A 14,259-nucleotide genomic window follows, 5' to 3' on the forward strand; every position below is an offset into this window, starting at 1 on the left:
CTTAAGAGTTGATAGTGGAATGATTAAGACTTTCAGGGATGTTGGGATGGGGCTAGTGTCTTTTGCACATGGGAAGGACATGAATTTTAGGGAGTCAGAGGGCAGACTCTTATGGGTTGAATTGTGTCCCCTCCAAAGAAGATATATGGGAAGTCTTAACTCCCAGCACCTCAGATGTGACCTTATTTGGAAATAACGTCTTTACAGAGGGAGTCAAGTTCAAATGAGGTCATTAGAGTGGGGCCTAATTAATATGACTGGTGTCCTTATAAAAAAGGGAAATTTGGGCACAGAAATAGACACACATAGAGGGAGGATGATGATAAGACACACAGGGAGAAGATGGCCATGTGACTGGCGTAATGTATTTACAAGCCAAGGAATGCCAGAGACTAACAGCAAACACCAGAAGCTAGAAGGTGCGAGGAAGGATTTACTCCTGTATCTGCCAGAGAGACCATGACTCTGCTAACACCTTGATTTCAGACTTCTAGCCTCCAGAACTGTGAGACAATAAACTTCTGTTGTTTCAAGCCACTCAGTTTTTGGTACTTCGTTTCAGCAGCCCTAGGACACTAACACAGAGCTGGAGTGAGATATTTCCGTCCTCAGCTGCTGAGTGCTCTGGCGCGTCTTGGAGTGTGCGATGGTGTCCTCCTTGCTTGGTCTGGGATTCTTCAGGCCCTTTTCACCTCTGTGATTATTACTCTCTTCCCAATGAAATGTGATTACTTTTCCAAATCAAAAATGGAAAGCAATTAGCTGGACTCAATTCTCTATCATGTCCTGTTAACAGGATATGAAGTTCCCAAACCAGAGGTCATCTTCAAGTTGGAGCAAGGAGAGGAGCCATGGATTTTGGAGGGAGAAACCCCACATCAGAGCTGTTCAGGTGAGTAAGTGTGATCCAGGCAGAAGGGACGCATGGAAATACATTTTTTTTTCCTAAGAGATTGTTGCCTTTAAAGTGCTATTATTTCTACCTTTCTTAAAGCCTATACTCTGGATCATATGCCAGGCTTCCTCATTATGGATCTGGCTTTCTTGGAGATTCTCTCCTTCCATCACGTTTTTATGCTTCATTACTGAAACCCCACCCCCAGGGTCTTAGATTCTTATCGTATACATTCAGGTTTTAATGGATTTGCCTTCTCTGAAAATCAGTTGGTTGCCTCACTCCTGTTCTTCTTAGTGTCTTTCACTTGCTTCTTCCTCTCGTTTTCATCTTCTCACTCTAAGATGCCAATAAACTGTCATCTACAACCAGCCTCACTCCCTCTTCTCTTTGTATCACTTCAGATTCCTCATTCCTCTCCACCGCCCCTATCTCTATGCCGCTCTCCCATCTTCTGACTTTATGATCACTGTCACTTAGCATTTTCCTATTAAAATCAGCCTTATTAAGGTATAATTTACATATAATAAGATGTCTCCATTTTAAGTGCACAGTTTTATGGGTTTTGATAAAGGTACACACTGGTATAACCACCACTCCAATCATGATATATAACATTCCATTACATAAAAATGTGCCTTCATGCCCCTTGTAGTCAATACCCACCACCACTTTGGCCCCAGGCAACCATTGACATCCTTTTTGTCACTGTAGATTAGATTTATCTTTATTAGGGTTTCATATAAATGGAATCATACTGTATGTACGCTTTTGGATCTGACTTCATTTGTTCAGCATAGTGATTTTGTGATTCATCCATGTTACTGCATATATCACTAGTTTGTTCCTTGTAAATGCTAAATACTATTCCATGGTGTGAATATATTGTAGTTTGTCTATATACCTGTTGATGACAGGTGGTTATTATTTGGTTATTATGAATAAAACTGCAGTGAACATTCTGGTATCTTTGTGTGAACATATGTTTACATTTCTCTTGGGTAAATACCTAGGAGTGGAGTTGCTGGGTCGTACAATAAGTGTATCCTTATCTTTATAAGAAGTTGCCAAACTGTCTTACAAAGTGGCTGTGTCATTTTACATTGCCAACAGCAATACATGAGATTTCTGTGCTCCGCATTCTCACCAACACTTGCTATCATCAGTCTCTTTAATTTTTCCTATCACAGTGGATGTGTAATGGTATCTCATTATGACTTTAAGTTGTAGTCCTCTGAGGAGTAATGACATTAAGTATCTTTTCATGTGAATATTGACCATTTGTACATTTTTTGTGAAGTATCTATTCAAATATCTTTCCTGTTTTTTTTACTGGATTGTCTTATTATTGAGTTTTAAGAGTTGTTTATATTTGCTGGCTGCAACTCCTATGCCAGATAGATGTATTGCCAATGTTTTGTTCCAATCTGTGGCTTGCAGTTTTATTTTCTTACTTGTGCCTATCGAAGGGCAAACATTTTAATTTTGATGGAGTTTAATTTATCATCTTTTTGAAATGTTTAGTACTCTTTGTGTTCTCTTTAAGAAATGTTTACCTACTACACAGTCACAAAGACTTTCTTACGTGTTCTTCTATAAGTTTTATCACTCGAGCTTTTTCTGTGTAGGTCTATGATCCATGTTGTGTATTTGATGTAAGGATTGATTTTCTTTTTTTTTTAAAGATTGGCACCTGGGCTAACAACTGTTGCCAATCTTCATTTTTTTTTTCTTCTTCTCCCCAAAGCCCCCCAGTACATAGTTGTGTATTTTAGTTGTGAGTGTCTCTGGCTGTGCTCTGTGGGATGCTGCCTCAGCATGGCCTGATGAGTGGTGCCGTGTCCGCGCCTGGGATCTGAACCGGCAAAACCCTGGGCCACCGAAGTGGAGAGCACGAACTTAACCACTCGGCCATGGGGCCAATCCCTGATTTTCATTTTTTTCAATATGACAAACAGTTGTTCCAGAACCATTTGTTGAAGAGACTCTCTTTTTTCCATTGAATTTCCTAGGCACATTTATCAAAATCAATTGAATTTATGTATGTGAACCTATTTCTGGACACTATTCTGTTCTATTGATCTATATGTATTTCCGTTTTAAAATGTGGGTTTTATTATTATTCAGGTATGGTGAGGCCAACAGATCTGGAGATGACTGCCATTGAAAAGATGGTTTGTAACTCACATTTCCCAGGAGGAGGGGGCGTGCCACACCACACAAGGCCACACTGGGAAGCACCAGGGTCAGTCAGGAGGCAGAAGTTGTGAGAGGAAAGCGTGGGCAAGAGCTTTTATTGTGATTTTCCTGAGAAAGAATGGGTGAGGCAGGTTAAGCAGGCTGGGGAGGTTTAAGCTTGGCTAGTTTGAGTAATTCCAGCAGGTTCCAGGGTGTAAGGACTGTACCTAGTTTACCTAGTTGCCTGATACCTGGCCCTGAGCTGATCTGGGCAGGGGGATAGTAGCTCACCCTGTGAGTTTGTTAAAGGAGATAATTGGTGGCTATGGGCTCTGGATTGGTTGGTTTGCACATGAAGGCCTGCTTGTAGGGAAGTCACTTGCTATCTCTAGGAATTAACTAGCCCTGGGAGGAGCAGTCCCTCTAGGATCAGCTAGGCACCGGATGCATCAAGAATACAGAAAATGAGAAAATATAGTTGATACACTGTCCTTTTGGCAAACCCATACTTTCTTTATTACTGTAGCTTTTAAATGAGTCTTCAAATCAGGTAGGAGAAGTTCTCCAACTTTGCTTTTTTTTTTTTAATTACTTTGGCTCTTCTAGGTCATTTGCATTTCCTTATAAATTTTATAATCAGTTTGTACTTTTTTTGAAAAAGCCTGCTGGGATTTTGTTTGGAGTTGAGTTGCCTCTGTAGATCAACTTTAGGAGAATTGACATCTTAACAATGTTGAGCCTTCTGATCCATGAACATGGCAAATTTCTTCATTTATTTAAATCTTGGATTTCTTTCAACAATGTTTTATAGTTTTCAGTGTAGAAGTTTTATGCATCCTTCATTAAATTTATCCCTAAGTATTTGATGTTTTTTGATACTATTGTAAATACATTGTTTTTTAAATTTTATTTTCGGATTGTTCACTGCTAGTATAAATTGCTATTGATTGATTTTGTACGTTGGCTTTGTATCCTGAGGCATCCCTAAATCCGCCTGTTAGTTTTCTTGTAGGTTCCTTAGGGTTTTTCCTGTAATTAATCATTATCACTTTAGGGACACTTGTATTTCTTCCTTTCCAATCTCATATTTTTAATTTCTTTTCCTTTCCTTATTTCACTAAGACCTTCAGTTCAGTGTTGAACAGAAGTGGTGAGCATGGACATGCTTGCCTTGCTCCCAATATTAGGGACAAAGAATTCATACCATTAAGTATGATGTTAGCTCTAGGTTTTTTGAAGCTGCCCTTTATCAGGTTATGTAAGTTCCTTTCTAATCCTAGCTTGTTGAAGAGGTTTTTTTTTTTTTGTCATAGTTACATGTTGAATTTTGTCAAATGAATTTTCTTCATCTTATTAGAGTGATCATAGAGTTATTGCTTTTGTTTTATTAATATGTGAATTTATTTATTGATTTTCAAATGTTAAATTAACCTTGCACTTCTGAGAAATAATACTAGTTGATTATGATATATTGCCCTTATTATATATTGTTGGATTCTATTTACTGATATTTTGTTTTAAAAATTTGCATTTTTCATGAGTGATATTGGTTTTTAGTTTTCTTTTTTTGCGATATCTTTGTCAAGTTTTGTTATTAGGGCTATGCTGGCTGCATAAAATGAGTTGTGAAGTGTTCCCTTTTCTGTTTTCTGAAATAATTTGTGTAAGATTGTTATTTCTTCCTTTACTGTTTCGTGGAATTCATCAGTGAAACCATCTGGACCTGGCATTTTCTTGATGGGAAAATTTTAATAACAAATTCAATTTCTTTAATAGACATAGGACTATTCAGATTTTCTGTTTCATCTTTTGTCAGACATAGTAAGTTGTATTTTTCAAGGAATTTGTCTATTTCCTTTGTTGTCTAATTTAAGTCTGTTGTGGTCTGAGAATGCACTCTGTATGATTTCAGCATATGGTCTATCTAGGGGAATGTTCCATGTGTCTCTGAGAAGAATGTATATTCAACTGTTGATGAGTGTTGTTTCAATGATATATAAATCAAGTTGATTGTGTTGTTGAAATCTATTGCTTTACTGGATTGTACTCTACTTTTTCAATCAGTTTGTAATTTTAGAGGGTAAAAACTGACAAGGAGATTTTAAAGTTTATATGGATATGCGAAGGACCTGGAATAGCCAACACAGTCTTGAGAAAGAAGAAAAATGTTGAGACTTACTATAAAGTTACAATAATCCAGACGGTGTGGTATTGATGTAAGGACCAACAGATATCTAAATGGAACAAAAGAGAGAATCTGAAAATAGACCCACACATATATGGACAACTGAGTTTTGACAAAGGTGCAAATACAATTCAGTGGGGGAAAGGAGAGTCTTATGAACAAATGAATATCGGTATTGAAGGAAAAAAACCTTGACCCATACCTCACACCTTATACAAAAATTAACTTGAGTTCTAGTCTGAATGCATTGTTTCTATTGGAGTAGCCCATCTAATAGAAACTGTTAATTCTGGAAAGTATACTTTAAAAACTACTGAAGACACGAGAATGACAAAAAGAACATTTTTTTTCTGGGAAATCATATATTGAACAATTTTGGATTGTATCCTGAACATTATGAGTGTCACAGTAACACTGTTTTTTTTTTATAATGTTCTGTGTTTTTGTCAGAGTAGGCAATTAACTATGTTAGACTCAAACTGGAGATGCTGTCTCACCTAAGGTGGATAGCAACTCAGATCTCTGTTCAGACTTTCTCTAACTCCTGACTCCTCTGCGAAATCTGCCTGTTTTTATTCACTCTGTCGGTATATGTTTTGTTTTATTTTGTTTTCCTAGGAATTATAGTTACTGTTTGTGGAAGGATTTTTTTAGGAGCTTACTTCTCCATACTAGAAGTTGAACGCTTACAATTAATTCCTGTACGTTGACCCTGTGTTCTGAGACCTCACTAAATTCACTTATTAATTCTAGCGAGTCTTTTTATAAATTCCTTAAAATTTTCTGCATCCCTTATTGTGTCTTTTTATAATTTCCTTTTTTGTCTGTGTGCCCTTTATTTTTATTTTATCTGTTTTTATTTTATCTTGTTTCCAGTCTTTGCTCATTTTCCTTTCCGTAGAGGCTTTTCCCCCATTGAGATGCCCTGGGCTATGGGTCTTGTTTACTGTCATCTGAATATTTGTTCCTATAGTAATTAAAAGAGTCTTCCATTCTGAAAACTTAAGCTTTGTATTTGTATTCCAATGACTTCCATATTGACACCACTGGTTGCTATATTATTACTAGACCCTAGTACCACATTTGTCTGCATATTAGACAGTTCCCGTAGAATATTCTGCTTTACTCGTCTTCATTTAGTATGTGAGGAATTGGCACCATCATTGCCCAAATCAGGAATTCTCACATTCCAAATTTTGTCAGATTCTGCTGTGTTTTTTGTTTCTTCCCTCTTAGTTATCTTCTCTTACTAATTACTCTGCAATTCCTGTTTTTTCTTTTTTAATGAATACTATTTAGATATCTTTTTATCTTAATTCTTAGTAGCATCACCCAAAAGCAAGTCTATATTTTCTTATGCTTGGATTATTCTGTTCCTAATGGGATTTGCAGATTTCGTTTCTTGTTTCTAGATCATCTTATATGCTACTGATAGATGTCACCTGAGACGACGCCACATTTATCTTTGTCATTAACTTCGTGAAGTAAACTTACAATTATTTCATATTATATAACACATGACCAGTAGCTCTTCTCTCAGTGCCATCTACAATGTGGCCATGTATTTATTGCCAGTTAAAGTTGTATCTGTATAATTTCCTTAATTCATGCTTTCCTCAAATTTTCACCTTATCTTTAATGCCTACCAAATATGAAGTTCATCTCTGCATCTGGGCTCTTTATTATTTTGTGCTCGGCCTATCCAGGTAATAGACACTTTCATTTTGTTTCATTTCAGGTTTTCTATTCCATGAAATGACCCTTTACCTACTCCAAGTTTATTGTTCTTCTCCATTTCTATTGCCTCAGATGCTTCTGCCTCTAGTAATTTTGAAAGTCCCTGAAAATAAGAGCCTGTATCTTATTTTCATTATTTGAACACTAAGCATGAAGAAAATACTTACCAATATTAACTAATTGAATTTGTGGGGGATAAGAATATGAGAGTATTTTGCCCTATTTCAGAAGGATTTTAAAAAATTCTACTGATAGGAATTCAATGGAACATAGATTGTAATTGGAAAGTAAAGACAATGGCATCAAATATTAAAAAGTTTATTGTCTGTGTATTGTGTTTCTATTCTAATAGAAGTCTGTTGAAATGATTAGCAAAAGGAATAGCACGGAGGGTGTCTGCTTTTGAAGTTAAAAAAAAGTGTCACTAGCATATGATCAGATTAATTTTCAAAATAAAAAACTCTTAAACTGCTTCATGAAGTACATATGTGTTTTTAAACAGCACAAAAGAAAATGCTAACAAGCAGGCTAAATGGAGGAAGAGAACATGAACATATCCTTCGATCTGAGAATAAACTGGACTGTTTTTGAGACATTTTTGTGAGTGGCAAATAGAATGCAAGCTTGCACGCACAGCTCTTTTCTAGACTGATGACTCTTCATTTGTGTACTTTTCGTTGAATCTGTGGGCTCAGGAAAGGTACAGAGAAGTTTTTATTGCAGGAGCAGATTTTTTACAATGAATATTGGTACCGGTGACCTAAATATTGTCCAATACAGCAGGGGTTTAGAAGTTAAGTTTTACTTACAGGTTATACATTTTATATATATTTATAAGTTAAATAAAATGAAAAGGAGAACCACTTCTAAAACCATGCCTGGGAATCTAGTGCTTAATATCTCCAGAATAAATTAAAGCTCACTGTGTGAGAATGAAAATGCAACTTAAGAATAAGAGGGTGAGATTTTGGATGGGACGTGTGTTTTGAGTGCATTATCAAACTGATTAACAGGGAGAAACTGGAGTTGATGACTCAGCATTCTCAGTATCTAAAATCTCTTGCTGATGAGATAATGTATAATTTTTCCATTTAAAATTATGATTGAGAATCTGATATGTCCTATGTATTGGTAATGGAAACATTTGTGATGCCCATTCTGGGCAAGACAAGTATGTTAATTATGTTAAAGCTAATTTGCAATAATAAAGAGATTATAAGATACAGTGGGTTAAATACTAAAGAATTTTATTTCTCTCTTATATAAAGTTTCTCATATCACAGGCCGTTGTAAAACCTTGTTGCTCATGTTTATTCAGGAATCCAAGTTCCCTCCATTATAGAACTCCCTATCTCTTGGGGTTTTTGTGAAATCTGCATGTTTGAGTCTGCGTTGCTGCCAAGTCAAGGTTTTAGTAAGCAAGAAGGTAGAAGAGGGCATAGAGAAAAATGCCTACTGTCTCAATGTGCTGCTTTGAAAGTGGCACCCATCAATTTTTCTCACATCCTATTGATGAGAACATGGCCACATGGCAACACCAGTTTTCAAAGGAGGCTGAGCAATGTTATATGACTGGGCAGCCATCTGCCTGGCTACTACTCTATTAATGCAAAAGAAAGGTAAAACAAATTCTGGTGGACAGCTTTTGATGCCAGCCCTGATATCAGTTCCTCTACATTAAACCCAGCATATATGGGGTTAAAACCAAAGCACTCTCCCTGCTTGCTCCCTGGCTCCAGAATCCACTGTCTGCCATGGAGACAGACAGCCAAGGTTGCCCACCTGCAAATTCCGTTATCATCCTGCTCCCTGTAAGCAGCCTCCCAAGGCTGAACCCAGGCTGGTGGGAAAGCGCCCAAGGCCACAGGTTCCTCCCCCCCCACAAACAGAAACATTCCTTGCAACCTTTGAAACCTCTCGCCTCCCATCTTCTGGGGAGATGAGACAAAACGAGACAAATTTGAGGGCTTGCTCTTGTCTCCCAGCTGATATCACCTGAAATAAAAACCCTTTCCTTGCCATAAGCCTGGCATTCCAGTTTTTATTTGGCCCCTCTTGTGTGGCGGGTAAAGAACCTATGTTTGTAGGCACTAACACCTTCTAGTCTACCACAGATGGCTTGTCCTCTCTGATTTTATACTTCTTGTTAGATATATATAATTTTAGGTCCAAGAAAACAATTATACCTGGATGGAGTGTCGGAGTATAGACATCCATTTATTTATTGTTTGTATAGGTTAAGATGGCCCTGACTACAATATTTTTCCTATGGGTATGAATAAATTGTGGGGTTTTTTTCAGTTTTATTGAGATATAATCGACATACAGTACTGTATAAGTTAAGGTATACTGCATCATAACTTGACTTACATATATTGTGAAATGATTACCACAGTAAGTTTAGTTAACATCCATCTCATAGATATAAAAAAGAAAAGGAAAAAATGTTTTTTTCGTTGTGACAAGAACTTTTAGGATCTACTCTTTTAGCAGATTAAATTGGTTTTTTGATCACATTAAATTGGTATTGTTGCTAACAAGCAAGAAGCAACAAGATTAGTGAGGATTTAGAATGGAAAGCTAATGAAGACTTAGACTCTGAGTCACACCCTCCAAGCCTAGGCTCTCCACGGATATTTCCACTTAAAACCCTTGTCTTTTTTTTTTTTAACCCCCCGGTACATAGTTGTATATTCTTCGTTGTGGGTCCTTCTAGTTGTGGCATGTGGGACGCTGCCTCAGCGTGGTTTGATGAGCAGTGCCATGTCCGCGCCCAGGATTCAAACCAACGAAACACTGGGCCACCTGCAACGGAGCGCGCGAACTTAACCACTCGGCCACGGGGCCAGCCCCAAAACCCTTGTCTTTTTAATCTTCATTTTACTCTACTTGATATCCAAGAGTCCTCAAAAGAGAGCTAGGTAGCTTATGTTGAACTCCAATCTCCAAAACGTAATAACCATATTTTAGGGCAAATTATATATATAATCATTCTGAGCTTCACTTTCCTTATCTACAATAGGTGAATAATAATAGAAAATACCACATAAGGCTTTGAAAGGATTAAATTTCTTTTAATCCTTTCTTAGAACAATTTCTTAGAACAATGGTTGGAATGTCATAAGTATCATGCAAGAACTTGGCACATAATAAGTGCTATACATTTATTTCCTGTCATTGTCATCATCATCATCATCAGATTTACTGGTTCCCCTGTATTTAGTTTGGATTAGCTCTTGTGTACCTTTTAATCTTCTGTTGTCTATTCTTTGTGTCAATTTTACTTTTCTTTCTCTTTTTAGATGGGAAATTTGGGATTAAGACCTCCCAAAAAAGAATTTCTGGAAAAGCTTCATTTCATAGTGAAATGGAGGATGAAGATACAAGAGATGATTCATTGTATTCCATTTTAGAAGAACTGTGGCAAGATGCCGAACCAATAAAAAGATATAGGGAAAAACAGAACAAACCACTGAGTCATGCGGCTTTCATCAATAAGAAAATATTGAATACAGAGTGGGATTATGAATGTAAAGACAGTGAAAAATTTGTTCATCCAAGCCCAAATCATGTTTCTTCACAGAAACAACCCCATAAATATGACTCATTTGGAAAGAATTTTAAGCATAATTTAGATTTACATTTTCATAGTAAAAACAATGCAGCAAAGAACTTTGATAAAATTATTGGACGTGGTCAAGTTTTCACCCAGAGCTGCTCTTATACTAACCATGAAAACACGCATGCAGGAGTGAAATTCTGTGAAAGTAATCAGTGTGGAAAAGTCCTCAGCCTGAAACAAGGACTCAGTCACAATCCAAAATTTCCTGTTGGGGAGAAAGCAAATATGTGTGCTGAATTTGGGAAGATCTTCACCCAGAAGTCACACCTCTTTGCAACTCAGAGAATTCATACTGTAGAAAAACCTCATGAACTTAGCAAATGTGTAAATGTTTTTACACAGAAGCCACTACTCAGTATATATCTGAGAGTTCATAGAGATGAAAAACTATATATATGTACTGAATGTGGGAAGGCATTCATTCAGAATTCAGAATTAATTTTGCATGAGAAAACTCATACTAGAGAAAAACCCTATAAATGCAATGAATGTGGAAAATCATTTTTCCAAGTGTCATCTCTACTTAGGCATCAGACAACTCATACTGGAGAAAAACTCTATGAATGCAGCGAATGTGGGAAAGGCTTCTCCCTGAACTCAGCCCTCAATGTACATCAGAAAATTCACACTGGAGAGAGACACCACAAATGCAGTGAGTGTGGGAAAGCCTTTACCCAAAAATCAACACTCAGGATGCATCAGAGAATTCATACAGGAGAGCGATCCTATATATGTACTGAATGTGGGCAGGCCTTCATCCAAAAGGCACACTTAATTGCACATCAAAGAATTCATACTGGAGAGAAGCCTTTTGAATGCAGTGACTGTGGGAAATCCTTTCCTTCTAAGTCACAACTCCAGATGCATAAGCGAATTCACACAGGAGAGAAACCCTATGTATGCACCGAATGTGGGAAGGCCTTCACCAACAGGTCAAATCTCAATACTCACCAGAAATCTCATACTGGAGAAAAGTCTTATATATGTGCTGAATGTGGAAAGGCCTTCACTGACAGGTCAAATTTCAATAAACACCAGACAATTCATACTGGAGAGAAACCCTACGTTTGTGCTGATTGCGGGAGGGCCTTCATCCAGAAGTCAGAGTTAATTACACATCAGAGAATTCATACTACAGAGAAGCCTTATAAATGTCCTGATTGTGAGAAATCCTTCTCAAAGAAACCACATCTCAAAGTACATCAGCGAATTCACACAGGAGAGAAACCATATATATGTGCAGAATGTGGGAAAGCCTTCACTGACAGGTCAAATTTCAATAAACACCAGACAATTCATACTGGAGATAAACCGTATAAATGTAGTGATTGTGGAAAGGGCTTCACTCAGAAATCAGTTCTGAGTATGCATCGCAATATTCATACGTGAAAGTAACCCTGTTGCTTGAAAATGAGACAGCCTTATCACAGAAGTCAGGTCTAAGTGTATATTATAAAATTCACCCAAGACAGATCTTATGTGACATTGCATAATAAAAAGCATTCATCAGGCTCTCTCACCTCAGATGAGCAAAATTTTTCAGAATAGACCCTCTAAGAATGCATTGAATGAAGGGGAATTTCTATATTTGCACGGCCTCACAATATATAATAGAATTCAAACTGGGAAAAATGCTGTCTGTTTGATGCATTAGGAAAAACCTTCCTTTAGAAAGCAAACTGTTACTAAATTCTTTATAGATGAAGTGTGCAAAATTATGTAAATGACAGTCATGTTTACTGTGTTATGTTAAGTAATTTAAAGTGGCAACTAAATGAAAGGTAGGACAACAAAATAATATATTTGATGTGTAAACCTACTCTCAGTTCTGTAGGGTGTTTGTGGCAGAACACATTGTGCAACAGGAGGAATAATTGAATTGAAATTCTCTTTTTGAATTTAATACACTTGTGTCTATCAAGTTTGTTTCCAATTGAATATTTCTCTCCCGTGAATCCACAATTTCAAAGTCATTATGGTTTTGTATATACATACATCTGCAGATATAATTTTACATGAACACATGAATACAGTCCTATCATTCATACTGGTTTTCATGACATCATATTTTTATCTTCTTTCATTGTGGTACATTGGAAAATGGCCGCAAATTCCTCCCATCCTTTTATCCACATCCCTTTGCAATGTTACTCCTGTTTTTCTTGTTAAGAGGTAGAGTCTCTCTCTTTCTACTCCTTGACTCTGAGCTTGGCCATGTGACTTGCTTTGTCCAATGTACATTAGCAAAGAGATTCAAGAAGAGGCTGGAGAAGTGTGGAAGCCTGCCTTGAGGCTTACCCTCTCTCGCTACTTTTTGGAATTCTGAGACCTTTGTGTAAAGAAGCTCAGATTCCTCTACAGGGGGATGAGAAACCACAGGGAGCAGAGATGACCCAGCCCAGCTGGAGCCTCTTAGACCAACTGCCAGACATGGGAGTGAGGCCTTCCTCAACCTCCATCCCCGGTCAAGCCGGCCCACACCAGAAGAGCTATACCAGTTATCCCAGCCAACCTGGAGAATTGTGAGATAAATAAAATGATTATTGTTTTAAGATACTAAGTTTTGGGGTAGTTTGTTGCGCAGCCAATGCTAAGTAATGTCTGAAAGTGTATGCATGTGAGGGGTATTATACCAAAACTAAGACTTGTGGCATTAGCTTTGGGCCTGAGTGGCAGGTGGAAACTGGAAAAACAATGAGAAAAACTGTTAAGAAAGGCTGAAAAAGACAGCAGCCCATGTTACTTAGTAAGGAAAAAAATAGCAAAACAGTCAGCAAGCTCTGTGGGAAGATAGAGAATGTACCAAATGAACTTGTGGGTCTGGTTAAAGAGATTTCCAACAGAATCTTGGAAGTATCAGTTTGCTTCTTTGAGCTGCATACGATAAGGTACAGAAAGAGATGAACCAAGAAAAAAACTGTTCCATTTGCAAGCAGCATTCAGAAGAAATACAAAGAAGCCAGGACTTGCTGGGTTAGAAAATAACTGTTTCACATCTCTGGTCTCTCCAGCCATCAAAATATTCTCAAGGTGAAAACAGGCCTCAGGGTGAGATCAAATCATGGGTATGGTGGGAAGACCTTTTGTTAAAATGTGCAAAATATTTAAGTTGGTGTTTGGGAGACCCTCTCAGCTAAGCTAAACAGCTTCCAAAAACTTCACGACATTGTCCCCAGTAACCTGACACACTGCTCAAAGTAGAGAGGAGCCTGTCTTAAAAAGAATTGTTGATGTGGCATTTGGAGCATGGAGTACATACAAACCAGACTCATGGAAAACCTATAAAATTTTTAATAGAGTTTTACTAGCAAAACTACCTCCAGGTTGGACTTAAAGGGACTGAAACAGTCCAAAATGAAAAGTGGCCTCTGGACTCCCCTCCCTAACTTCTGTGAACAGGAAGCAAGCTAAGAAAGTTACTCAGCTGTAAGCATGGGCCATTTCTTATGGGAATATAAGGATGTCTCAGAGAGAAGACCCAAGAATAATATATTAAAATAGACTGGGAAGCCATTCCCAGGTACACGTATGACCTTATCAGGAAACATTATCTGCCCCTGGAGCAGGGGGACCTGACAACATTTTCTCTGTGGGACGTCTCAGTTGTTATGGGACAGTGGCTGATAATGTGCTTCTTGTTCC

The 14,259-nt window shown here is 37.6% G+C and overlaps 1 protein-coding gene across 2 annotated transcripts in view; it reads left to right on the forward strand.

The window, feature by feature from the left end:
* The window catches only part of ZNF81 (zinc finger protein 81), a 67,816-nt gene extending 54,643 nt beyond the window's left edge, over positions 1–13,173 (forward strand). For both annotated transcript variants that reach the window (XM_023634156.2, XM_005614099.4), the window contains exons 4-5: positions 797–892; positions 10,298–13,173. In XM_023634156.2, coding sequence (XP_023489924.1) covers positions 797–892; positions 10,298–12,006 — 1,805 coding nt within the window. In that variant the 3' untranslated portion in view covers positions 12,007–13,173. The remainder of the gene's footprint in view (positions 1–796; positions 893–10,297) is intronic.
* Positions 13,174–14,259: the final 1,086 nt, after the last annotated feature.

The sequence above is a fragment of the Equus caballus genome, chromosome X (assembly GCF_041296265.1).
Source record: "Equus caballus isolate H_3958 breed thoroughbred chromosome X, TB-T2T, whole genome shotgun sequence".
In the NCBI taxonomy this organism is placed as follows: domain Eukaryota; kingdom Metazoa; phylum Chordata; class Mammalia; order Perissodactyla; family Equidae; genus Equus; species Equus caballus.